This window comes from Triticum aestivum, chromosome 6B (genome assembly GCF_018294505.1).
Source record: "Triticum aestivum cultivar Chinese Spring chromosome 6B, IWGSC CS RefSeq v2.1, whole genome shotgun sequence".
Taxonomy (NCBI): domain Eukaryota; kingdom Viridiplantae; phylum Streptophyta; class Magnoliopsida; order Poales; family Poaceae; genus Triticum; species Triticum aestivum.
In genome coordinates, this window is record NC_057810.1 from 21,163,039 (window position 1) to 21,187,349 (window position 24,311).

At 50.6% G+C, this 24,311-nt stretch overlaps 2 protein-coding genes across 2 annotated transcripts; one reads left to right on the forward strand and one right to left on the reverse strand.

Moving 5' to 3' along the window:
- Nucleotides 1-376: 376 nt before the first annotated feature.
- On the reverse strand, nt 377-2,088 carry LOC123135448 (putrescine hydroxycinnamoyltransferase 1). Its single transcript, XM_044554530.1, has 2 exons — nt 1,536-2,088; nt 377-1,394 (listed from the first exon to the last, which is right to left on the reverse strand). Exons 1-2 carry the CDS (start codon nt 1,953-1,955, stop codon nt 495-497), a joined length of 1,320 nt encoding a protein of 439 aa, XP_044410465.1. The 5' UTR covers nt 1,956-2,088; the 3' UTR covers nt 377-494.
- A 14,434-nt stretch (nt 2,089-16,522) lies between these two features.
- LOC123135449 (uncharacterized) lies at nt 16,523-20,786 on the forward strand. The gene is made up of 3 exons (XM_044554531.1): nt 16,523-16,771; nt 17,180-20,163; nt 20,340-20,786. Exons 1-3 carry the CDS (start codon nt 16,760-16,762, stop codon nt 20,341-20,343), a joined length of 3,000 nt encoding a protein of 999 aa, XP_044410466.1. The 5' UTR covers nt 16,523-16,759; the 3' UTR covers nt 20,344-20,786.
- The last annotated feature ends 3,525 nt before the right edge of the window (nt 20,787-24,311 follow it).

Here is a 24,311-nt window from a genome sequence, read left to right on the forward strand (position 1 = left end):
ATGATAAGGGGAAACAGCAGATCCAACGAATGCATCTACATTATGGTCTTGATTGGATAAAATAAATAATCACGGAAAATATCACCGCATCACATTACTTACATTGTTACAACTAGAAATTACTCCCTCGCTGAGCTCAGCAAGCTTCCTCCCATCCCAGTATATAGATGGATTCAAATCAATTAACTTTCGCTGCCATGGCTGAAGGTGACCGGGCAGAGTGAGCACCACCACAGAGCACAGGGACTAAAAATAAATAAACCAAGAGTGCTTGAGCACGTAAACCATTCCATTTGCAGTAATTATCTTCATCGCAGTAAACAAACTCGTGCATTGCATGAGCAACTACTCTACTCTGAAGCTGAGACCAGAAGGATTGAATTCAATTGTATAAGCCTAGAGTAAGCTGATTAAGATTATTTCTCGGTGTACAAACACCTAACAGGGTACAATTATCAAACATCCATGACTCGAACACACCTGGTACATGCAGGTTAAAACTTAGAATACAACATGGTGTCGAATTTGGCATACAACAAACGCTTCAACTCGCTGAGAATTGCAGCCTCTATAGACATGATGATGCGCACACTGCCATCACCCTGTGCGCTGTCAATCAGGTGAACAAAACCTCCGCGGTTTGGTTCAGCACGGAACATAGCCAATGGCCTTCCCCAGCTGAAATCCGCATCGTACGACGGCATGCCAAGCCAGCTGACAACTCTAATGTCAGTCACCGGCAAATTGCCTGTAGTCGGGCGCTCGTCGTCCCTCTTTGCTAGCTCGAGGTAGTCGATTGCTGAATGCACTAGCTCGTCGTTCAACCGTCTGTGGGTGTCTCTTATTCGCCGCGCAATGTAGCTCAGCTCGCGCGAGGCGATTGCACGCGCTTTGTCGCCGACACTTAGGTTTATTATCGCGTTGCCGAAGTAGCCGTCTGGGAGTGGTGGCCTCATGATGCGGCGGATGTTGGCCGAGAACATAAGCTGCGTCGTAGCATCCGGGGGTAGCTGCCGGGCTAAACACATGCATTGCCACAGGTGGGCGCTCAAGGCGCTGAAGGTGCTCACGCCATCGCCACCAGATATGTGCTTGAGAGTGGAAAGTTGGTCCTTGGCAAGGGTGAGGGCTACAACCTCGTTGACGACCAGCCCTGGCTGTGGGGGTAGGTTTATCTTGGGGCTAAAAATGGAAAGAGCATAGGGATGAACAACAGGTGGATCACGCGCAGACAAGCGCGAGCGATCATGGCAGGGGAGGTTCACCATAGCCCGGTCGCCGTCTCTGGAGAAAGCTGACCATGTCCTTAAGAAGTGGAATACAACAGATCCGTCCATACCAGCATGATGGATTGCCGACCCTAAGACCACCCCACCACACTTTAAGAATGTCACCTACATACATATATGGATTAATTTGTTGCACATATTACTAATCGCTTGGCTTCTGAATAGTACTACATGTTAGTTCTGTTAATTGTAGGTGTAGTTAGTAATTGATTTGGATAGAAAGGACTAGATAGGAATCAAACGGACCTGGGTTGCCCATAAGAGGCCATCTGAGTCGCTGACATGAGGAACAAACAGCCTCCTCTGCTTTGATGATGGCTTGAAGTCGCTGAAGTCATCCATGGTGAGACGAGACTGAGCCACAAGGAAGAGCATGCCCTTGCCGTTGCAGTCGATCTCCAACCTGCCGTCGCCGCCCGCCCTCAAGCGGCCGGCCAGGGGGTAGAAGGGCACAAGCGCCTTGCCCAACGCCGTCTTCAACCTTGTCACGTCGAAGAAGTCGTCGCCCACGGTTTCTGGTGGGCGGTAGAAGTGGACGAGTGGGGTGTAGCCTCTGCTGGCTAGCATGAGGTCGAACGGCGAGAGCCGGATCGCCCTGCTCGGTGCGTCCGCCACCGGCGTCACGAAGCAGGACTCCACCACCTGCACCTCCTCCTCGCCGGCCATTCCTAAGAGTAGTTGTGTTGTTGTTTAATTCGTCCTTGTTGCTCTAGCTACTACCGGATGTTGTCTTGCTTTTCTTCTAGCGCTACTGCTACTTCTAGCTACCGAGTTGGAAATGGGCAGTGAGGATCGCATATCTTTTGGCATGTGATCGCATATCTTCTAGACATGATAATGGTAAAGAAAAGCGATCTGGCTGATGGGGACATACATGGCGATAATATCAAATCTCGTTGTTTTCTTTCCCTACAGCTGTATGATAGTGAGTAGAGCTTAGCATTTTTGTAGTACCATCACCATGCTGCTGTGTCACCCATTCAAGGAAACTAAACACATTGTTTGGAGGCAGGCGCACGTCCCGCCATCGATTCTCTGTCGGGCCCTGTTAGAGGCAGAGCAGGGAGAGAGAGACGCTGGAAGAAGAGGAGAAAAGACAGACAGACACACAGACGGACGGACCGGTCAGTGGGAAAACAGCGAGACGTGATCTCTCCATCAATAATTGCTTGTGAATATGCCATCTCTCTCCTTTTTTTTGAGCTTTCACCCTATTTCCAACACAGTAGCTAACGCTACGAGAGAGAGAGAGAGAGGGAGGAAGAGAAGCAATGAAAAAATAGCGCGGGCCTTGAAATACGCTTTTAGCATGGTATATCGTGTTATAGCGTGCTATTAGTATGTCAATGTACACGATTTATTTAGCGAGACAATTCTCAAAACGCTATAGCGTACCATTAATGATGCTATAGCACTATTTTTTAAATTTTAGAGAAGGCAGGGGAGAGCAGAGCAAGGTGAATGGACGGTGTGGAGGAGGAGGTGCAGGTGGTAGAGTCCTGTTTTCTAACGCCGGCCGCGGACACGCTGAGTAAAGCACTCCGGCTGTAGCCGCTCGATCTTCTGCTAGTCCACGAAGGCTACACCCCACTCGTCCACTTCTACCATTGACGTTCCGGTGATCAAACAGCCACCAGCGACTTCTTCGACGTCAGCCGGCTGAAGACGGCGTTGAGCAAGGCCCTTGTGCCCTTCTACCTCTTGGCCGACCGCTTCAGGGAGGGCGGGGACAGCAGGTTGGAGATCGACTGCAACCAAAAGGGCATGCTCTTCCTCGTGGCTCACTCTCGTCTCACCGTTGATGACTTCATCAACTTTCTTTTTGAAAGAAAGGGGTTTCCCCCGCCCCATTTTATTGATGAGGCAGACAAAAACAAGTGAGCCAGATCCGGGCCGCAGCCCTTACAACTCAAAATAACCCATCCTGCTCGAGCAGCAGCACACATCAGTCTCAAGATCATCCACTCTACTACTAGCAATCTTCTCCTTTTTTATTACATTACCCTACTGAAATAGCAAATCAAACTACTTTTTTTTTTCAAAAAGGGGGACTCCCCGGCCTCTGCATCAGAACGATGCATACGGCCACATTTATTAAAGAGTAATAAGGTTCAACAAGATCTTAAAGTCTGCAAACAAAAGCAACGGCTAGCTCACACAGAGCCTCAACGCCAAAACAAAAGGCCCAATAAGCCACAACCGGCAGGCAAAATAAAAGATATGTAACCTAATTGCCTATCCTATTATATGACCGCCATCCAAACCGGTTGAAGATATCCCGCGCTACCATCTCCCACCGGACAGATCCAGTAACCAAACGCTCCCTGGCCTCCGTCGGAGTGAGTAAGGACCACATACGGATCAGTGCAGTAGCCCGGAATAGAACCTGCAAAAAATGAATAGTTGTTTTTCTGTTAAAAGCCAAATCATTTCTGCAATTCTAAATTGCCCATAACAACGCACATACACCTACACGAATGTGTCTAGCTGTTTCGGACTCTATCCCAGCAAGCCACGCCCCGAATAACGTGTTGACCGAAGTCGGAGGAGTAATGTTAAAGGCAATTTGCACAGAGCGCCACAACCCTCGTGCCAAAGGACAGTCAAAAAAGAGATGCTTGATAGTCTCGTCCCGATCACAGAAACTACACCTAGTAGAACCTGTCCAGTTGCGCTTAACAAAATTGTCCTTTGTTAAAATTACTTGTTTATGCACAAACCACATAAACACTTTAGTCTTCAAAGGGACCTTAACTTTCCAAACATCTTTGGAACTAGGAATCACACTAGAGTTAATGATATCGATATACATCGATTTAACTGTGAACTCCCCAGATCTAGTAACCTTCCAACACAACTGATCGGGCTGAGGAGTTAACTGAACCTCCATCAGTCTACGGACTAGGTGAAGCCATGCTTCTCATCGATCACCCACAAGCACCCTCCTAAACTGAATGTTGAGTGGAATGGACTGCATAACCGTGGCAACAAGGGCCTCACGACGCTGAACAATACGATATAGGGACGGATACTGGGTCGCCAAAGGCATGTCGCCAAGCCACGTATCCTCACAGAATCTAGTGTTGAACCGCCATCAATCTGAGCAAATCAAACTACTGCTCGAAAGATTTAGGGAGAGATTCAGTCCCATGCGTTGCGAAGTAGCTCCCCACGACATGTGTCCAGCGCGAGGATGAATTGCTTTAGGAGCGTCGTTTGAGTGGCGTCGCAGAGACCCACCCATTGATGAAGAAAACTACCGTGAAGCTTCACAAACACGCAGCCCATGCCCTTCCAAGTACGTCCCTGAAAACAAAAATCATTGCTCAGTCTCCAAATGCTCCACAAGGAGGCGGCAACAATCATATTATGCACAGGTTTAGATTTGTGTAACCGCCACAAGGCATAAATGTCAGCAAAACTTTTGATTTGAGCATTCTCAAAAAATTCAGCAACTAGCCCCCATACATGATCTGCAACCACACATTCAAAAAAGAGATGATGGACTGATTCATTCTCACTACAGAAAAGGCAAGATATATTTTCAAGATTCCTGCGTTTAGCCAGGTTATCCCTACTCAGGAATTTGTTATAAACACAAAGGCATAAAAAAGACATGAATTTTTTGGGGACAGAGTACTTTCCAGAGGCTATCCCCAATCTCTGACCCCACTCCACCAGAATTAATAGCTAGCATGATAAAAGGATTTAACTGAATAAACCCCGTTGTTTTCTAGGGTCCAAACATGGATATCAGAGGAAGTAGACAAGGGGAACTGCTTAATATGCCCAATTAAACTACACCATTTATCAAAACTAGCTTTATCGACACACCTTCTGAAGGTAAGCTTCAGATTTAAACCATCCCACACCTGAAAAACCACAGTCAGTTTGGTTGCAGATCTCAAATAATTCCCAGTATTGCACTTTGAGGGAACAATCCCCAGCCTAAATATCATACCAGAATTTAATTTTATTACCATCTCCAATCTTCCAAGCAGTATAGAAAGTTTTGGAGGCATTGATAGCCCTGATTACACTTCATCAAGTTCCAGCCATCGCCAAAGAAAAGGAGGTTGTTTGTTCCCCGCATCGACGGCTCAGCCGGCCTCCTGTGCACCACTCAGGTATATATGTCTGGCTCTTTCTTACCAAGTATTTTTTCTTGCGTATTATTTTATAAAGAAAAAGGGGAAAAGACTCCCTTCCGCATAGGTACATAATATTTACATGCCTCGGGCATCCACCTCCACATGGGGTAACTACATGTTCGACCACTCACCCAAACCCCACCTTGCGAGCCCCGCAAACACTCCATCTAAATCCCCTTTCAAGAGGCCTGCTTGCCTCCATGCACGCCCTTCCCTCTCAATCCGTCCGAGTACTTGCGCTGTGGAGGGGCTTGCGCCATTGAAGACGATGTCGTTCCTGTGCTTCCAAATCACCCACATGCCCAGCAAGCATAAGGCTCGCGTGGTTCGCCGTTGTTCTCGTCGTTGTTCCTGCCTTAAGCACCATGAGGCGAGGCTATCGTCATTGCCAGGCTCCATCTCCGGCTGGTTTGTGGCTACGCTCATCCAATGCCACACTTCTTTTGAAAAGGCACAATTCACCATTAGATGATTCATAGTTTCCTCTTGTTGATCGCAGAAAGGGCACACGTCCTGGTGAGGCAGCCCGCGCTTGGCAAGTCTGTCGGAGGTCCATCACCGATTCTTGAGTGCAAGCCATGCAAAGAAACGGCATGTCAGAGGTGCTCTCGATCCCCAAGTGAATGCAGCCATAGGCGCCACCTCAAGTCCCGCAAACCTTGCCGCGTACGCTGAACGCACAGAGAACGCGCCATCCTTCTCCCATGCCCAGCTAACCGAGTCCGGCGTGTCTGGCTCCAACTGGACCGTCTCTACTCTCGACCAAAGTCGCAGAAATTGCTGTAACGCTGCCTCAATAATTGTTAGAATAAATCCGAGGCATACCGCCAATCATCCGAGGACCAAGCAATCACACGAGCACGACACCAAGATTTGTTAACGAGGTTCACCGATATGGCTACATCCCCGGGGCATGACTATGGGCGCTCCTCCCCATGACACCGCTATAATACCGCACCCGGTCGCCCTGGACACCGGCGCACGCCACCGGCTTCCCCTGCGTTTCGGTGCTATTATGTTGGCATAGATTACATCGTGTGTCTACCCCCACTATATATGAGAGGCCTAGGATACAAGTGTCCTACTAGGACACGACTCCACATCCTATGTAAACACAATACTACTACAAGTCCAACTGTAACCTACCTTGTACACAATATTCGACACAACTCTAACAAACTCCACCTTGGCGAATATTCTCCACCATCTTGAATTCGTCCATGCGTCAAACTTCCATGTACATTGGACTTGAGCTTATCCCGTGAGCACCGCTGCTACTCCAAAAACTCCATATGACTCCACCTGCAACTTGTAGTCCCTCCTTTTCTTGACCACAGTCAACACTCGAGCGAAATTAAGTTCCTTGTTACTCTAGTTTGTGCTCCCGACTTCCCAAGTATCCTTCCAATGCCATCACAGACCGATCACTGACCTGCGTGAAAGTGAACAACTCACATATTGGGTGTCACACATAAGAGTTACCTGAACTCAACATCACCGCTCATTTCTTGACCGCCTGTCTGAAACTTGAAGGAATTTCACTGTTGCTTGTAGTCATCCCGAGTCAAATTCACAGTTGTCTCACCACATGTATGACCACCAGAGCCCTGGCCCGTCTCCATGCCCCGTGCATGCCGCATGCCTCGCCGCTATTACTGTGTCGAGCCTCCGCTGTCCCGGTAGAGCCTCAAGGGTCGCGAAACCACACCACTCAACCCCCACTGCAGAGTACCACCGATCATCACCGACCGATGACGAGTTTTACGCTTCCATCAGACCACTGAGCTCCAGTCCGAATTACGTGTCCCTCGCTTTTCCCGTTTGTTGAATAGGCTTCGATTCCCTGGATCCTTACACCGTAGCCCCTCAATCCAACTCCACCTTCAACATGACTCCATGGTAGATGATCAGTCCACCCACGCGCCCCGTCGACTTCAAGCTCCGTGTATACACCACCTTGAATCAACCCCGCGTCATAGTCTTGTCGAAGCCACACAAACCCTCGGGGCCTGCGCCATGTGTTTCCACGCCCAGAAGTCGGTCACCATCAGCATCACGCTCCTATGTCGTCATCGCCGATCCCACCACCGTCTTCTGTACCAACCGACTTGCGTCGATCTGTCAGACTGCCTAGTCCAACCCAGCCGAACTCGTTCGACTGTACGATATGCTCGAGACTCCACAAGCCTTGTACGCACATCACCAATCTGCCATCGTCATGGTAAAACCTTGTGTGTAACTAGCAACACTTCCAAAAGAAACATTTACTTTCCTGATAGTCTCAATGGGTGCACCAAACTTTGCCTCCATAACCTCCAAAGCTTATTTTTCTTTAACTATGTTGCTATCCCTGCGACGTCAACACCACATGACGCAGATCTTTTTTTCCCCCAACAAAATCTCGCTTGTACGCTCAGCTCCACGATCATCATCTCCAGCGAACCAGCAACACTGCCCGTTGACTGGGCCTTCCTGCGCTTCGGCCAGTTCCCCGTGCGTCCTCCCAGCCGTGTGACGCTCGCCCGATCGATCCAACCGATCGATCGCCATACGTCGCGCGTGTGTCCGTGTGCCGCTCCAACGCGCACGCGAGCCTTCCGCTGATGGAATCCGCGTCTGCTACAACTCGCCGATGATCGCCTACTGCTGCACGCAAGTGCTATTGCCTCCCGATTCTGCATGTCGCTGATGTAAACCACGCCAACACGATTTCGCTCTAGACCAGCCACATAATCATGACGCTGAATTTGATTCTCCCGTCCGATCTTCTAGCTTCCGCGAACGAAATATTCGTCGGCTCCCACATATACAATTCGACATCAAATCCATCCTCTAGATCAACTTTCACGACCTTCAAAACAACCTAGCTCTGATACCACTTGTTAGAATAAATCCGAGGCATACCGCCGATCATCCAAGGACCAAGCAATCACATGAGCACGACACCAAGATTTGTTAACGAGGTTCACCGATATGGCTATATCCCCGGGGCATATGACTATGGGCGCTCCTCCCCATGACACCGCTATAATACCGCACCCGGTCACCCTGGACACCGGCGCACGCCGCCGGCTTCCCCTGCGTTTCGGTGCTATTATGTTGGCATAGATTACATCGTGTGTCTACCCCCACTATATATGAGAGGCCTAGGATACAAGTGTCCTACTAGGACACGACTCCACATCCTATGTAAACACAATACTACTACAAGTCCAACTGTAACCTACCTTGTACACAATATTCGACAGAACTCTAACAGTAATGTCGGGCCCAATGTCTCTTGCCCATGCTGCATCCTCCACGGCTGCCTCAACTGTGCGCGTCCGCCTTATCCGTTTGGGAATCCTGTCATATATCAGCGGTGCGAGCTCACAGATGCGGAATCCCTGCAGCCAACGATCCTCCCAAAATAGCGTATCCTTCCCGTTGCCGACCACAGCTCGCGCTGCTGCGTAGAACACTGCCATCGAGTCCTTAGGCACTGAAATGGGTAATCCTGACCATGGCCTCAGCTTGTCTCACCTTTGAAGCCACGGCCACCTCGCTTGCAAGGCTATGTTGAGCCAACGTAGGTTTGGAATGCCTAAACCGCCAGCCCACTTCAGCCGGCAAACCATGTCCCAAGCCACTGAGCAGTTCCCTCCATTGGCCTCCTTCTTGCCACACCACAGAAAGCCTCGGCAGATACGCGCCATCGCTGATAAGGTCTTGGGTGGTATATCCAATGCGAGCATGGCATGGATAGGGACCGCACAGAGCACTGATGTTATTAGAATTAAGCGTCCACTCTTAGGCATTAGAGCTGCCCTCCAGCTTGGGAGGTAATTTGCCAGATGGTCCACAAGGCCTTGGAGCTGCGCCGTTGATTGCTTGCGGATTGTAAGCGGAAGCCCCAAATACTTGCAATGGAAAGTCCCACTCGAGCAGCCAAGCAGATTGCAGACCTCATTGAGGCTCTCCTGAGTGCATCGAATGCCCATTGCTGCGCTCTTCGCCAGGTTCACCCAAAGGCCAGAGGCATGTCCAAACTCGTCCAAGATTGCTCTACACACCCTGGACTCCAGCTCCAATGGCTTGAAGAACACCATCACATCATCCGCAAACATGAAGACCCTTTGATGTGCGCTGGAACGGGCCAGCGGTGCTAGCAATCCTTTTTCCGCGGCCAGCTTGAAGAGACAATGGAGGGGTCCCATGCACAATATGAATACCATTGGGGACAGCGCAGCCCCTTGCCTTAGCCCTTTGCAAGCGTAGATTGGTTTCCCAGGGATTCCATTGATCATGACACGCGTGGAGGAGGTAGCCAACAAGCCACACATCCAAGATATCCACCTCCTCCCGAAGCCCAAGCGTGTCAAAACCTCGATGATGAACGGCCACTGAATGGAGTCAAACGCCTTCGATATGTCAAGCTTGAGCATAATAGTTGGCACTTTGAGTGCATGTAGGCGCCTTGCCGTAGCTTGAACTAGCATGAACTTATCATGCAAGGATCGGTCGCGGACAAAAGCACTCTGATGATGACCAACCAAATTCGGTAGCTCCGCCGCCAATCTTATTGCTAGCACTTTCTCAAAGATCTTGACCGCTCCATGCAATAGACTCACCTGTCGGAAGTCACTAATATCTACAGCCCCATCTCGCTTAGGCAGAAGCGATACAATCGCCTTGTTGATGCATTGCATTCCACGCATGTCTCCACGAAAAAAGTCACCAAGTGCTCGCATGAAGTCCCATTTGATTATATTCCAACAAGTCGCGAAGAACCGGCCTGTGAACCCATCAGGGCCTGGCGACTTGTCCAAAGGCATGGACTTGACTGCCTGCTCCACCTCCTCCATCGTGAACTGGACCTCAAGGTGCAACAAGTCCCTGGATGGCAAGTCCAGCATGTCCAAATTGATGGTGTGATGCCTCGCCGGTGAAGACCCAAACACAGATGTATAGTAGTCGTCCACCATCCCAGCAACACTCTCCTGCCCTGTGAATATCTCCCCATTATGATGCATGGTTGTGATCATGTTTTTTCGTTGCCGATGTCGCGCATGCCGATGGAAAAACTCTGTGTTGGCGTCCCCCTCTCGTAAGTGCAGCAGGCGGGAGCGTTGCCTCGCGATCGTCCGCTCAAGGGAGCTTAATCCCAAAAGCTTCTTCTTGAGCAGCTTACGAAGACCATGTTCTTGGTCCGTGAGGGCTCTTGAATCCGCAGTCATATCAAGCCGGAGGATGACCTCCATGGCTAGTGCCACCTGAAGGCGAACATTGCCGATCCATCGGCCGCTCCACCGCTGCAAAGCCTTGGCCGTCGCTCGTAGTTTAGCATCCAGCACTACGAACGCATTCCCAACGGGCGGGACAGATTGCCACGCCTCAGCCACCACTTCCCGGAAGCCATCGGCCTTTGGCCAAAACGACTCGAACCTAAACCTGCGGCCCACTTGAAACTCCGCATCTAGGTCTAGAAGAAGCGGGCAGTGGTCCGAAATTGCTGAACCCAGCGCTGCCAGCAAGCTAGCAGGAAACTTGTCCTCCCACGAGTTTGTAACGAACACATGGTCCAGCTTCTCCAGGGTTGGGTCCCGCCTCTCATTGCTCCACATGTATCTCCTCCCGTTTAGGTAGAGCTCTTTAAGTTCTAGTCTATTCAAAATTGTCCGCAAGCGCGCCATCATTCGCCTGTTGATCGATGTGTTGTTCTTGTCTTCTGGATTCACAATCAAGTTGAAATCCCCAACCAGGGCCCAGGGCCCAGCATGCAAGTCCCGCACGTCCGCAATCTCCTGAAGGAATTGCACCTTCTCCGCGTCTCCTTGCGGGCCGTAGACTCCTATCAGCCACCACCTTGGATCACCGCCATCAACCGGAGTCACAAGAGCTGTTAAGGTGTTATCAGTTGTGTGCGGGTTAGAGAGCGCGACCACAATCGGGTCCCATGCAATTAGCACCCCGCCACGCGTTCCACTTGCCGGCAAGTAGATAAACTTCTCGAACTTATTTCCGAGGCAATGCCTGATGATTTCGCTTGTTACAACTTCCAACTTCGTCTCTTGAAGACATACAATGCTAGGATTTGTCGCCGTTACAACTTGAAATATAGCATTCCGCCTGGCCGGAGAGTTGAGGCCACGCACGTTCCACACGAGTAACTTCAGGGGTTGTGAAGCCATATGAAAAGGCCCACGTCCCACGGCTCAAACCAACGACCTACTGCCCATCAGCCGCAACCACCATATCCTCCTGCAGCGGGAGAACCTCTGGTGTCCAGCCAAAGAGAGCCAGGATGGCGCTGATGTGGCTATCGGTGAGCGGCTTCTGGAATACTTGTGCATATGCTTGCAGGGCTGCGTCCCCAATCACCTCGGCCTCATTCGCCAGGCATAGTCTTCGGATAAGAACTGCTTGCTGCTTAGTGGCCTTGGACCCATGTGCCCTTCTCTTGGCAATGCGGACACTGCGACGTGGGATCGTGACGGGCGGCCGCTTCTGCCTAGGCCACCTTGTCGTGACTGGCTGTTCGCGAGCAGATGGCTGGGCCAGGACCGGGGTCAGGGCCCGGCGCAGCTCGATGCACAACATCTCAACCTGGGACCGAATGGATGGGGAGCGAGCTGTTTGCGTTCCTTGTTGGCCACTGCCCTCATTTTGTGTCGAGAGGCTGACTGGTAGCCACTCCAAATCCTGCATGCATGGGCTCATCCCATCAGCTTCCTGTAGCTGGGCCCTCCCATTCACTGAGCCATCCACCAGATTCTCCGAGCCATAGTTCGTATCTTCTCTATCCAGAACGTGCCGCTCCGCCGCTGGGCCCGAGCCTTCTCCACAAGCGGACACCGACCCCTGCAGGACCAGATCCCATGAGCCAATCCGAACGGAAGGCGACCAAACCGGTCCCACATGGCCCAGCTCAGGCATGTCCCCTGCAGCTTCAGAGACATCGACAGGACTGCTCCTCGATTGGCCAACGGATCTGGGCGACCGGTCTCCCGAACGATCCCGAGGCGTCCTGCCACGGACAGACTGGCGAGAGGCGCACGACGACAACGGAGTGGATAGGAATCCCTCAGGGCCCGTCCCGCTTTGCGCAGAAAGCACCAAGCCCCCAATACTTGAGACCGCCGCGTGGCCTTCCAGGAGAGGTCCTGGAACACTTTCCGTAGCGACCGAGCTGGGCCCTCCCTCGATCTCTGCCATGCAGCTGGCACCCACGTCACGTCCCGCGGACCGCTGTTGACCGGGGTCATCCACCACATGCACGGTGCGCTGCGTCACCGGCGGCGCCGGTGCCGAGGCTGCGGACGAATTCGGCGAGGCCCGCGACTGGTGCGGCCAGCCACCACGCCTGGACCTGGAGCGGCCGTGCCTTGGGGAGCCACCCCTTCCACCGTCCGGAGCATCCTCCTCCGAGGGCGGCAATGGCGGCCCCGGCGCCGCTGACCTGGGCGCGAGCAGCGGCCCTTCCTGCACTATCTCCACCGGATACCATAGGGCATCCGCAACCCCATCCTCCCGACGGACAGCCCAGCGACCCTGTTCCTCGACCACCAGGATGCGGCGCGGAGGGATCCGCGCGGGATCATCCGTGCGAAGCCATACCCGGAAGGCCGACATGTCATCCCGCCTCGCCGTGGAGTCCGCAACCTTGGCCACGATGCCAAGCCCCCAAAGCACTGCCTCCGCCGCGCGACGCGTCCAGGCGTTCGCCGGAATGCCACGGAGCGCTAGGGGCACAAGGACCGGCATCGAGATGCCTGAGGCATGCGCCTGCCGGAGCCAGGGCCGCAGCGAGAGCGCGAACTGCGCCGTCGAGACTCTTCCACCATTCACCAGCCTGTTCCGGGTCGGCACGTCCTTGCACAGCACCAAGAAATCCTCGGGGTAGAATCGCCGAATCGACATGTCTCGGGGGCCGAGCTGGAACTCCGCATGAATCGCTCTCGCCGCCTCTGCAAGATCCACCTCCGGTCGCGAGCCGATGACAGTGACGATCACCGCACGAGCCAGCTCCTCCTCCATGGCCCGAAGATCCTCCGCCGCCTCCATGAAGCAGCAGTCAGTAGGCTCCTCCCAGGCCACAGCCACAGGCGACGCCGGAACGACCGGCATGGAAAATCGGGGCGCCGCCACGCTTTCCACCGAGTCCGCACCCACCACCTGGCTCCACCACCGCCCAAGACGCACCGCACCAGCGGGCGGGGGGCCTGGCGGCGGAGGCGGTAAGGAGCCGAGCGGCGGACCCGGCGCACGCGCCACGGGGGCGGAGGCGAGCCGCAGGGCACCAGGCGGCGGCGGGCCTGGGGGTGGCGGAGGCAGGGTCAAGTCGCGGCGGAGCGCCGGCGGCGGGCGTTGGGGCGGCGACCCCGGCGAAAAACTTCGAGGCCTGGTGCATCCCCTCGAGATGTGGTTGATGCCGCCGCACCTGATGCAACGCGTGGGGCTCTGACACTCTGCCGAGATGTGGCCGTCGTCGCTGCCGCAATTGTAGCAGCAGCCAAACAGCACGGCGGGGAGCCGCGAATCCGGCCTTGGCCGGGCCGCGGGCAGGTTGCGCGTCCGCACGCGCTGGCCCTGGCGACACGGAGGGGAGCGCGGGCGGTCGGCCCTGAGGTGCCTGCTCTGCTTCGTCTGCCATGGTGCGGGCGCTTCCGCCGGGGAGCGGGACGGCCCAGCCACGCCCTGGACGATGGGGCCGTGAGCCGTGCCGAGGATCTGCGGGACGATGATGGACCGCAGCTGTGGCCGCGGCGGAGGACCGGGCGGGACGGGCGAGGGGGGGGGGGGTCCGAAGAGAACGAGCCCGAGAGGGAAACCCGGGAGGCCATGCGCGCGGAGGGTGGGCGCCGTCCCCGGAGTGGAGAGCGGCGCGGCGAGTGGCCGCCGGAGCCGGAGGGGCTACCGGCGCAGTGCGCGGGGGAGGGGAGCGGAGAAGAGAGAGCGCGGCTGAATACTACGTTTCTTTTAGATAGTAGAGATTTCTACCGACGTTGCAACATGCAGCGAGAGAAATAAGTAAGGAAAATTCGTTCATTCTAACACAATCAAATGTAGTACTGCAAACATATACTTCATATAAAACTTCTGCCGCAAATCCATATATGTATGTGACATTTTTGAAGTGTGGCAGCGTCGTCTTAGAGACAGCAACGCACCATGGTGCCATGGACGGCACTGCCGTGTTCCACTTCCTCCAGACATGGACCGCTTTCTCTAAGGATGGCGACCGGGTTTTGGTGAATATCCCCTGCCATGACCGCTCCGCTTGTATGCACGCGATCCACCTATTGTTCACCCGATGCCCTCTCCGGTTTTTGCCCCAAAATGATCCTATCTCAGACGTCTGTTGTCAACAAGCTTGAGGTTTTCACCCTCCATAAGCGCCATCTTTCGACTCTCAAGCACATGTGCGGGGGCGGTGGCGTGAGCACCTTCAGTTCCCTGAGCGCCCACGCGTGGCAGTGCATGTGTCTAGCCCGAAGGCTACCGCCGGAATCCACAACGCGCCTCGCGTTCATGGCCAACGTCCGAAACAGAATGACGCCGCCACTCCCGGACGGCTACTTCGGCAACGTGCTAATAAATACTCCCTCCAATCCTAAATAATTGTCTTTCTAGAGATTTCAACAAGTGACTACATACGGAGCAAAATGAGTGAATCTACACTCTAAAACATGTCTACATACATCCGTATGTTGTAGTCCATTTGAGATGGCTAGAAAGACAATTATTTGGGAACGGAGGGAGTATAAGCGTAGCCGAAGAAGCACAGAGCATCGCCTCCGGCGACCTAGCCTATGTGGCGCGCCGTACCAAAGAAGCCATCAGCCGGGTGGACGATGAGCTAGTGCATTTGGCAGTCGACTACGTCGAGCTAGCGTTAGCGGAGAGGGACAACCGCGGCACCCCTGCGGTAGGCAATCCGCCGGTGACGGACATTAGAGTGGTCAACTGGCTTGGCTTGCCGTTGTATGATTTGGATTTCAGCTGGGGAAAACCGTTGGCTATGTTGCGTGCTGAATCGAGCGACGTTGGTCTTGTGCACCTGATGAACAGCATGCAGGGGGGTGGCAGCGTGCACCTGTCATCTATACAGATGCTGCAATTCTCAATTATGGTTTCTTTATACCCTGTGTTGTAGTTCTGCAGTGGCTCTGTACCACTTACGGTTATCGAATGCGGGTTTTCATTTGCAAAACAAGAGCCACATTGTAAGATAGACTATGCATGGTAACCTTAAATCATGCACCTTCCTATAATGCTGTCTACGTATGTTTGTTCCACTTTACTGATGCACCGGTAGTTTCCCTTTTGTTTGAGGATAAAATGAGTAATTCCTTGTGTACTAGTTTTTTCACTATGGTGTAGAACAAGAACAAAATGGCGTAGATACTAGAGTTTTCATAACTGATTTGAGGACGACAAGTTACCTTTATTTTTTCTGCGGGTAGTTTGCGTAAAGCTTCTAGCAATGTATGAAGCATTTTTTCTTCCTGTAGGAAAATTAAGCATGCCAGTCTCTCACATTACCTCCGAAGGATCCTTGTGAGTGGGACCTGTATAGTAATCTGCGTAACACATCAAGCTATAAATGTGATTACAGATATGAGCCACACTCCTGAACATAACTTGTAGAACGCCCTTTTTTTCCCCTTCTAATGTCACTGTACCTTACTGCAATGGCAATGAACCTTAGACGAAAGCTCTTCCATTAGTTAAGTAGCAAGATCGCACAAGCCATGGCGCCATGCAATCTTTTATCTTTATCTTTAAATCCTGCAGCTGGCCAGCTACAAGCAAAGTATTGATCTCCATCTTTAGCAAAAGCAAAGGATAATCCTCTCAAGAAAAGAGAATGATGAAAGTTAAAGGTAAAGATAGTACTTTGCTTTTATTCTGTCTAAGGTATTTGTGAGCACCAGACAAGTGCAAAGCACCGCAAATATTTTCTTGCAGCGATGCATCATTTCCTCTTTTGCTCTCCGATTGGTTATTCTGTAGTGTCATCTGGACTATCTACTTGGCTTCTATCTAGCTAGCTGCATACTATCCACACAGTAGCAGTTGTTCAAGGTAACAAAGGCATGTAACTATCTCACCTCACGCCTCTTCCAAATCTTCCTGCCCGTATCTAGACTTATTTATGTAAGCTAGCTTCATTTATTGTTCCTGCTTATGAATTCTCATTGTATACAGGAACCTGTAAACAACCATTCGAGAAACAAATCTGGAGAGTGGAGATTGTTAATGAGCTTACTGATCAATGATAACCGCTGAATGGAATTAATCTAGCGGCTTGATTTTGCAACATCCTACCAATTAATTATGCGTACGGAGGTATGTTTACACTTTCCATTCACCTTCCATTCCTTTCTGTTTGTTATCGTCTTTATTCCACTTATTAAGCCTAGTTTTTCATAAAATTTATTTTGGCTTCTTATTCCCTCTTCTTTGCATCAATTGTGGTAAATTATTGGCTCAGATTTTATACGTCAGGTCTGTCATTAGTTAATCGCATATCCATGTCTCTCCATGCCTAAGATATAAATGGGACTGAGAATATTACTTACATGTAATCGCATCATCCATTAGATTTACATTACAAGTAATATTACTTGCGATTCTCGGTCATGATTGAGAATATTTCCAGTACCAGTGCCGACTTGCATGCTTAAATAAGGAAGACGAAATGTATATTAAGCTCGTTTGAACTGGCTGTCCTTACAGCTGCATATATGCATGCAGGTTATCAAGGCAGACACCATTGATGTGGCCGTTAAAAGAATTCTCAATGAACTCAATGAAAGTAGACAGAACGTCATCTACTTCGATGGCTGGGAAGGACTGGGGGCATCTTCGGTCCTGCGAGACATAGCTCGACGCTTGGAATTAAAGGAACCGACTAGGCCTCCTGGACTGGATTTTGAGCAAGTCTTCCACATTGACTGCTCAAAGTGGGAGAGCACAAGAGCATTGCAGAGAGAAATCGCAGAGCAGCTCAAGCTTCCCAATTGGGTGATGAAGATGTTTGACAACCAAGATGAGGAGGATGATTTCAATGGGATTATTGATCAGAGCTCTCGCACAGAGATAGCAGATGTTGCAATTGAGATCCAGAGGAGCATTCAGGGCCGCAGATTTCTTGCTGTTCTTCACAACGGAAGCAATGAGGATATTGACATATCTAGACTTGGTCTTTCTGTATACCCGTATTTGACCAACAAGGTGGTATGGACTTTCCAAGGGAGGTTCCGGATGGATCCCAAGATGGTAGACAGTGTGAAGAAGAGCAAAACAACAGATGTTATTGTTTCAGCTTCAAGTGATGTACGAGATCCACGGGAGCTTTGGTTGTATCTAGTGCACCAAGAGGCTGTAGAAGTTTCTTTCAATAAGCATGGTCATTGCATCATCAATCCAGAGATTGCTGCAGAGTGTGTTTTGTATATGTTGAAACAATCCTGGATTAGCTCTCAGTGTCACATGATTGAATATGACTGGGCTATCCATAGCAGTAACTATTGGGCATGCGATGGGATCATCGCACTGACCGAGATAGACCAATCATGGCAAGTTAGCAATGCTCTGCAACGCGAGCTGTTGTTGTTGCTGGACATGGACAACCGCCCTAACGGTGATGAATCAAGAGTAGTGCCTTCCAGCTCTCACCTGGCAAGGTCTGTCGAGTGCATGCCATACTGGATTTCAACAACAACTTGTGGGCTTGTAGTGAGTCCCTCTGGTGCTATTCCCGACAACTTGTTCCAAAACACGCACAGACTTGGTGTGCTCAAGCTCTCAAGGTGTACTTTCAGTTTCTCATCGCCTCCATTCCTCTGTTGCCAGAGCCTGAGATTCTTGTGGCTTGAGAACTGCAAAGACCTTGTAACAAGCACAAGCACCACAAATCATCACCCAAGAGATGCACACAAGGAGCAGGAGTTGGAGAGCAGCAGCACGACATCTTGGGAATGCTTTCAAAGTTTGTGGGTGCTTGACCTGCGCTACACAGATTGGGATCAGATTTTGTCTGCAAGGGTGTTGGATGTGATGACTCAGGTCAGGGAGCTAAATGTAATGGGAGCCAGGAACTGGGACATTAGCCATATACGGGGATGGCTATGTAACATACGCAAGCTCCGGATAACAAAGTCCACCTGCTTCTTCAACAACAACGTGTTCTCAGAGATGGAAAACATGGAGCTTCTTGATTTTTCGGGAAATCACATCACACAAGGCATGACATGCTTATCTGGGCCAGCAAGCACTAGCCTGAAGAGCGTCATTATTGATGGATGTGATGGGTTAGAAAATATCTCTTTTAGGGGCTGCAAAGAATTGTCAAACGTGTTGTTGAAAGGATTATTTAGGGGTCTCGAGGAGCTGGAACTCTCAGGCACAAGAGTGAAAGTCCTCAATCTGACAGGAATGGAAGCCAGATCACTCCCCAGGCAGATCATCATCCTAGGCTGCGAGAAGCTCCGTGCAATATTGTGGCCACTGAGTATGAAAAAGGAAGGGTTGCCGAAAGTGTTGCACATTAACACCACCTCACCATCAGTAACAACTTACAGAGGGGAGGCACCACCTGTGCATCCACATGCTGATCTATCCCTCCACCAGCAGAAAGAGGAAATCTTTAAGGGCGGATGGCGGATTTGTATCACGGATGCAAGGCTCCTTAGTTCCCTCTCTCCCATAGAAAGGTTTTTAATAGGATTGCACGTACATATTGATATCTGCCCTGCAGTTAATATTGGTGGTAGCAGTGACAAACTAGTGCAAGTCCACCTGCATACAAGTACCTTAATGGACTCCAAGTACAGAGATGTCTTGAAGGAAGGCCCAGTTGCAGCAATGATGATGTGCGACGGCCCCAAGATACAGAGGCACTGGAATAACCAAGTTACATGTTTCATAAAGTTGGTGATGCACGGGCAGGGGAATAGACTCTTGGAGGATGCTGCGGGTGCTAGTACTAGTGCTTTATTATTGCCTAAATTTTTATGTGAGTTGGCTACATCGCTGCACGTGTATGATAACTTGTCCATCACTAGTATCCCTGGACCTCCCCAAGGATCAAAATGGAGTGGACTAAGATGGTGCTGCGTGGAGAGATGCCCCAGGTTACACACACTCTTTCAGAGACCTCCCCGTGACACTCGTTTGTCCGGCCTTTCGGATCTGGGGACATTATGGGCATCCAAGCTCCTCTCTGCACTATACATGTGGGACAATCCAGTTGAAAGTAACTTTGTTCGCCTGATCTTATTGCACCTGGACCACTGCCCTAGGCTCGTACATGGGATCCCCTTGTCCAGGTTTTGGGACAGATACACAATGAGGTGGCTGGAGACCATCGAAATAGTGTACTGCGGTGACATAAGGGAGGTATTCCCTTTGAGCCCTGAGCGTCATGAGCAGGATAAGATTAGAGTATTTCGTGATCTGAGGCGCATCCACCTGCACGAGCTCCCCAAGCTGCAGCGCATCTGTGGGTTCAGGATGTCCGCACCAAAACTCGAGACCATCAAGATCAGGGGCTGCTGGAGCCTCAAGCGTGTGCCAGCCATCGGACGCAACACCAAGCCACCCAAGGTAGACTGCGAGAAGGAATGGTGGGACAACCTGGAGTGGGACGGGTTGGAGAAGTACCACCACCCTTCCCTCTATGAGCCGAGCCACTCGCTGTACTACAAGGCCCAACTGCCCCGAGGCACCGTACTCAGGTGAGCTTCACAGCTTGCTAGTTCCATCTGTACGTATGTTCCTCAGTATGTACACTGTGCGAATTAGCTTACTCTTAACCTTGTTACCCCTCTTTTTTCTACATAAAAATCAGCATAGTACAGTAAGTAGTGTGTCTGGTTGGTCATTCATACCATTGTTGGCTTATATGCCGCAGGTAGTCCATCACTTCCGCAGATTCATATTGACCTTCTCTCGACGCAATACGCATTATCCTGAGGCATGCAGTGCTGCTTGCTCTGCTTCCCATTTGATTGGCTTGTGGTGTTCTCTCTGCATAATATATGCTTTGCCTTGGTTCGGCAGTGTGGCTTCCAGTTTGAGTTGATTGGATTGGATTTGATTTGGTTTGGTGTGATCAAACCTTTGCTCGAGCTCCTGAACAATTGAGGAATAACACAGAGCAGGCACAACTTCTGCAGCATGAGCCCCTGAGTGCTCATGTTGTTGCGTGCTCATTCTGTGTGTGTGGTAGTGCTTGTCACAGTATGAATTGTCAGGTATGGACTTGTTGTAATTTTTAAGCGTAAACGATGATGGTGATGATTTGTGTTTGCGTGGTGTTGTTGTGATATGACTACGAATACTCAGCAATGTGTTGTTTGTTCCAGTGCCAGTTTTGTATATGCTCATTGTTCCCATCGTGTGCTAGCTGTTGTCACTTGCTAGGCTGGCCAGCAGTATTTCCGTTGCCCAGATAGAGCTATATATGAGGTCCATGTCTCTAGTAAACTCATGCATCATCCTTAACAGATGGTGGTGGTTCAGGATTTGCCATTTTTAGTTACAGGGTTTCTCTGAATTTGTTGTTATCTTGGGCATTTAGGTTACCCATTAAGTTAGCCATCTGAAAGTATAATGGAGAAGTAGTAGCAAGTGCCATTTTTGTAGCTTGGGAAACAGGGAAAGGTCTAGATCAAATCAAGAGGAAACAGGGTTGAATGAATCTGCTTTTGCCTGGGCTAGGCTGCGGACGCCTGGAGTTTCCTGCTTGCGACCCAGTCTTTCTGATGCCTGCAGTTTCTGAATGATCCTCCTTCTCTGCTTCTTCTTCTTCAGTTAACCTTGGGTATGACATCGCCGCCACCCGGGGCCGCGACTCCGTTTCTGGCTTCTTCAGTTAAAGCGCAGTCCGCATTTCACCATCGTCGGTGCGGGGGCAGCCATCAGGCCCCGGTCCCAAAAGAAATCATATCGTTGATATGCTATATATTCAATTCTATGTGATTAGGGGAACTGAAGATTTTCAAATTTGAGAAAGACAACTTGACGCAACTCTGGTTGCCGTCGCCGCTGTTTGTCCAGCGCATGTGGGATGGTGCAGTTGCTGTTGGCTTGCCGCCGAGTATGCCTGTCGTTGGCGAATCGATCGAGAGGAGAAAACGAGCGAGAGAGAGATGAACCAACGAGAGGAAGAAGACACTGGTATGTTTTTTCTGCCGTCGAACTCGACAGCGTTTTTCTGTTATTCCTCTTGCTTTTCCTTAGCGATTACAAGGCTAACTACCTCCCGATCAGCTGCTCTAGATCCGCGTCTGTCACGCCATCCCACGACTGCGTCACTAGTGCCATACCGATCGGGAGTTTACATCAAAACAGAAAACGAGAAACTGGAGATCGTGCAACACCACGTCTCGCAACCTAGCTACTTGCATGGGCATATGGAGCTGTCCCATCGGACATGCACACATGCACAAATTCTATGCTGAAACAGGTACGTGCTGGACCTGAACTTAATTAGGTCCTACATTTCACCTCCTTAAGATCTGCTCCTTAGTACCAACCTCGGACATTCCAAGCTTCTAACGCATCTCGACAAAGACAACACGACCAAGCGCCTTCGTCAGTGCATCTGCAATCTGCTCCCTGGTACGAATGTGATCCACTTCCACCTGACCCATATCCATACAATCACGTATGTAATGATACTTGATGTCAATATGCTTGCTCCAGTCATGATGGACTGGATTCTTGCTGAGAGCAATGGCAACTTGATTGTCCATGAACAGCTTGCACTTGGCCTGCGGCCTCCCGAGCATCTCACTGATCAGACAAGAGAGCCACAGACCTTGGCACGTCACCACTGCCACAGCGACGTACTCAACCTCGCAAGAAGAGATCACTACCGGAATAACTGTCTATGCCGACGGCATTTACTATGCTGACGGCTTTTTGTCGGGGCCGTCGGCATAGCCGGAGATATGCCTAAGGCCCGCAGAAAGCCGTCGGCATAGCCGGAGATATGCCTACGGCAGCTGTAGGCATAGAAAAGCCGTCGGCATATCTCTATATATGCCAACGGCAGCCGTAGGCATAGGACGACCGTCGGCATAGACATGGCCGTGGCGTCCCCGGGGTTGACGACGGGCTGACGCCGTCAAAGCTATGCCGACGGCCCTGACGGCGGCCGTCGGCATATATTATCTTTATTTTTTTTATTTTAATTTGTTTTCTTTTTTTAGTTGAAATTTGATTAATTTAAATCTGACTTATCTAAACTTAAATATATACAAATTGTATATTGATTTGGGGTACAATTTTCCATAGATTATGAATATCCAATTTGTTTTTTCTTTTGAGTATCTTAGAAATGTGACCTCATGTAATTTCGCAAATAGGTCCTTGTACTTTGTTAAAATCACAAGTAATTGATACTTGCGTCGATTTTGATAACTTTTATATGGTTTTTTATCGGAATCTTGAAAGGACTCTGTTGCTATACTATGTTTTCAAATTTGAACAAACTAAAACCATGGTTGCTTCAGATTTACAGAAAACACACTTTTGTTCTGACTTTTTTTGTATATTTTTCATTCTTTGGCCAAACGAGACAAAAAATTATATCTACATATGGGTTGACCTACAGAAATTTAGAGCCGGAGGGAATCTAGTGATGGGTTGGGCCCGGACCATGTTCGGGCATGCTCCTATGGGTTGACCTATCACGATCGATGGAAGAGTCCATTAGTCAAAGGTCGTCCGGTGAAAGTCAAAGGCATAGATCTCTGGGTTAACGGGGCTAGCGGTGGTCGGTTGGGTCCCACCAAAATATCACACCATGTCCTCTTACATGTCTGAAAGTGTTGTGGCATGCGGAGACGTCCATCGCATGGCTCCGAGGTGTGGCCCCCTGATCACGGACGACACTACTACCATCATTAGAGGGGGGAAACGTCCGTGTCGGGTCGAACCGGAGGGAATCTAGTGGTGAGCTGGGCCCAGACTATGTTTGGGAATGTTCCTATGGGCTAACCTATCACAACCAGGTGGAAAAGTCTATTGATCAGAGGCCGTCCGATGAAAGTAAAAGGCGTAGATCTCCGGGTCAACGGAGCCAGGGTTAGGCCGGTCGGGGGCCTTGGGGGTGTCATGCAATGTCCTAGCATGTGTCATGCAAAAGTTCCCTTTGAGTGCATGAGAAGTTTCGAGGTCAACGGAGCAACGGGTAGCGCATTTCATTCACAAACCAGACATGTTCTCTCTCGATAGCTAGATACTAACTCGGAGATGTTGTAGTTTACAAGCGGCCTCCGGTCAGGCTTCTGCGAAACGCGCTCAAACTATTACCACACCCTACAAGGGGCATATGAAGACACTGTGCCACGTCCCGAGGATTTCCAGCATCGTATGATTTCCATGGATTTTTATGGCTTGATCTGGCATGCCGCCAAGGTACATTCGCCCCCCTGGTGGTGGGGCTCCTCCTTCTTTGGTTGCACTAGGCCTACGCATACTACAAAGACATCATATATGATTTTACAAACCACTTTTGGACATCATTTCAGGTGGCCGTCGTGCAGATCTGCAATTTCCTGCATTGAAACCCTACAGATGCAGTAAATGTCTCAAATATTCCAGGCAGGCCCAAAAAATGCCATGTCCTGGCACGTGTCATGAAATGGCCCCCTTTGAGAGCATGAGAATTTTTGAGGTCAACGGAGCAAGGGGCAGCACAGTTCCTTCGCAAACCGAAACACTCTCTCTCTATAGCAAGAGACTAACTCGAAGATGGTGCAGTTTGCAAGCGGCCGCCGGTCAGACTTCTGCGAAACACGCTCAAATTTTTACCACACCTTACAAGGGCCATATGACGACACCGTGCAGGTCCCTAGGATTTCCGGCATCGTAT

Bases quoted from the DNA above. Each gene is read 5' to 3' on its own strand.
- LOC123135448 (XM_044554530.1), bottom strand. From the start codon at position 1,955: ATGGCCGGCGAGGAGGAGGTGCAGGTGGTGGAGTCCTGCTTCGTGACG. The intron at 1,395-1,535 runs GTCCGTTTGATT...ATATGTATGTAG, and splicing joins GCCTCTTATGGGCAACCCAG to GTGACATTCTTAAAGTGTGG.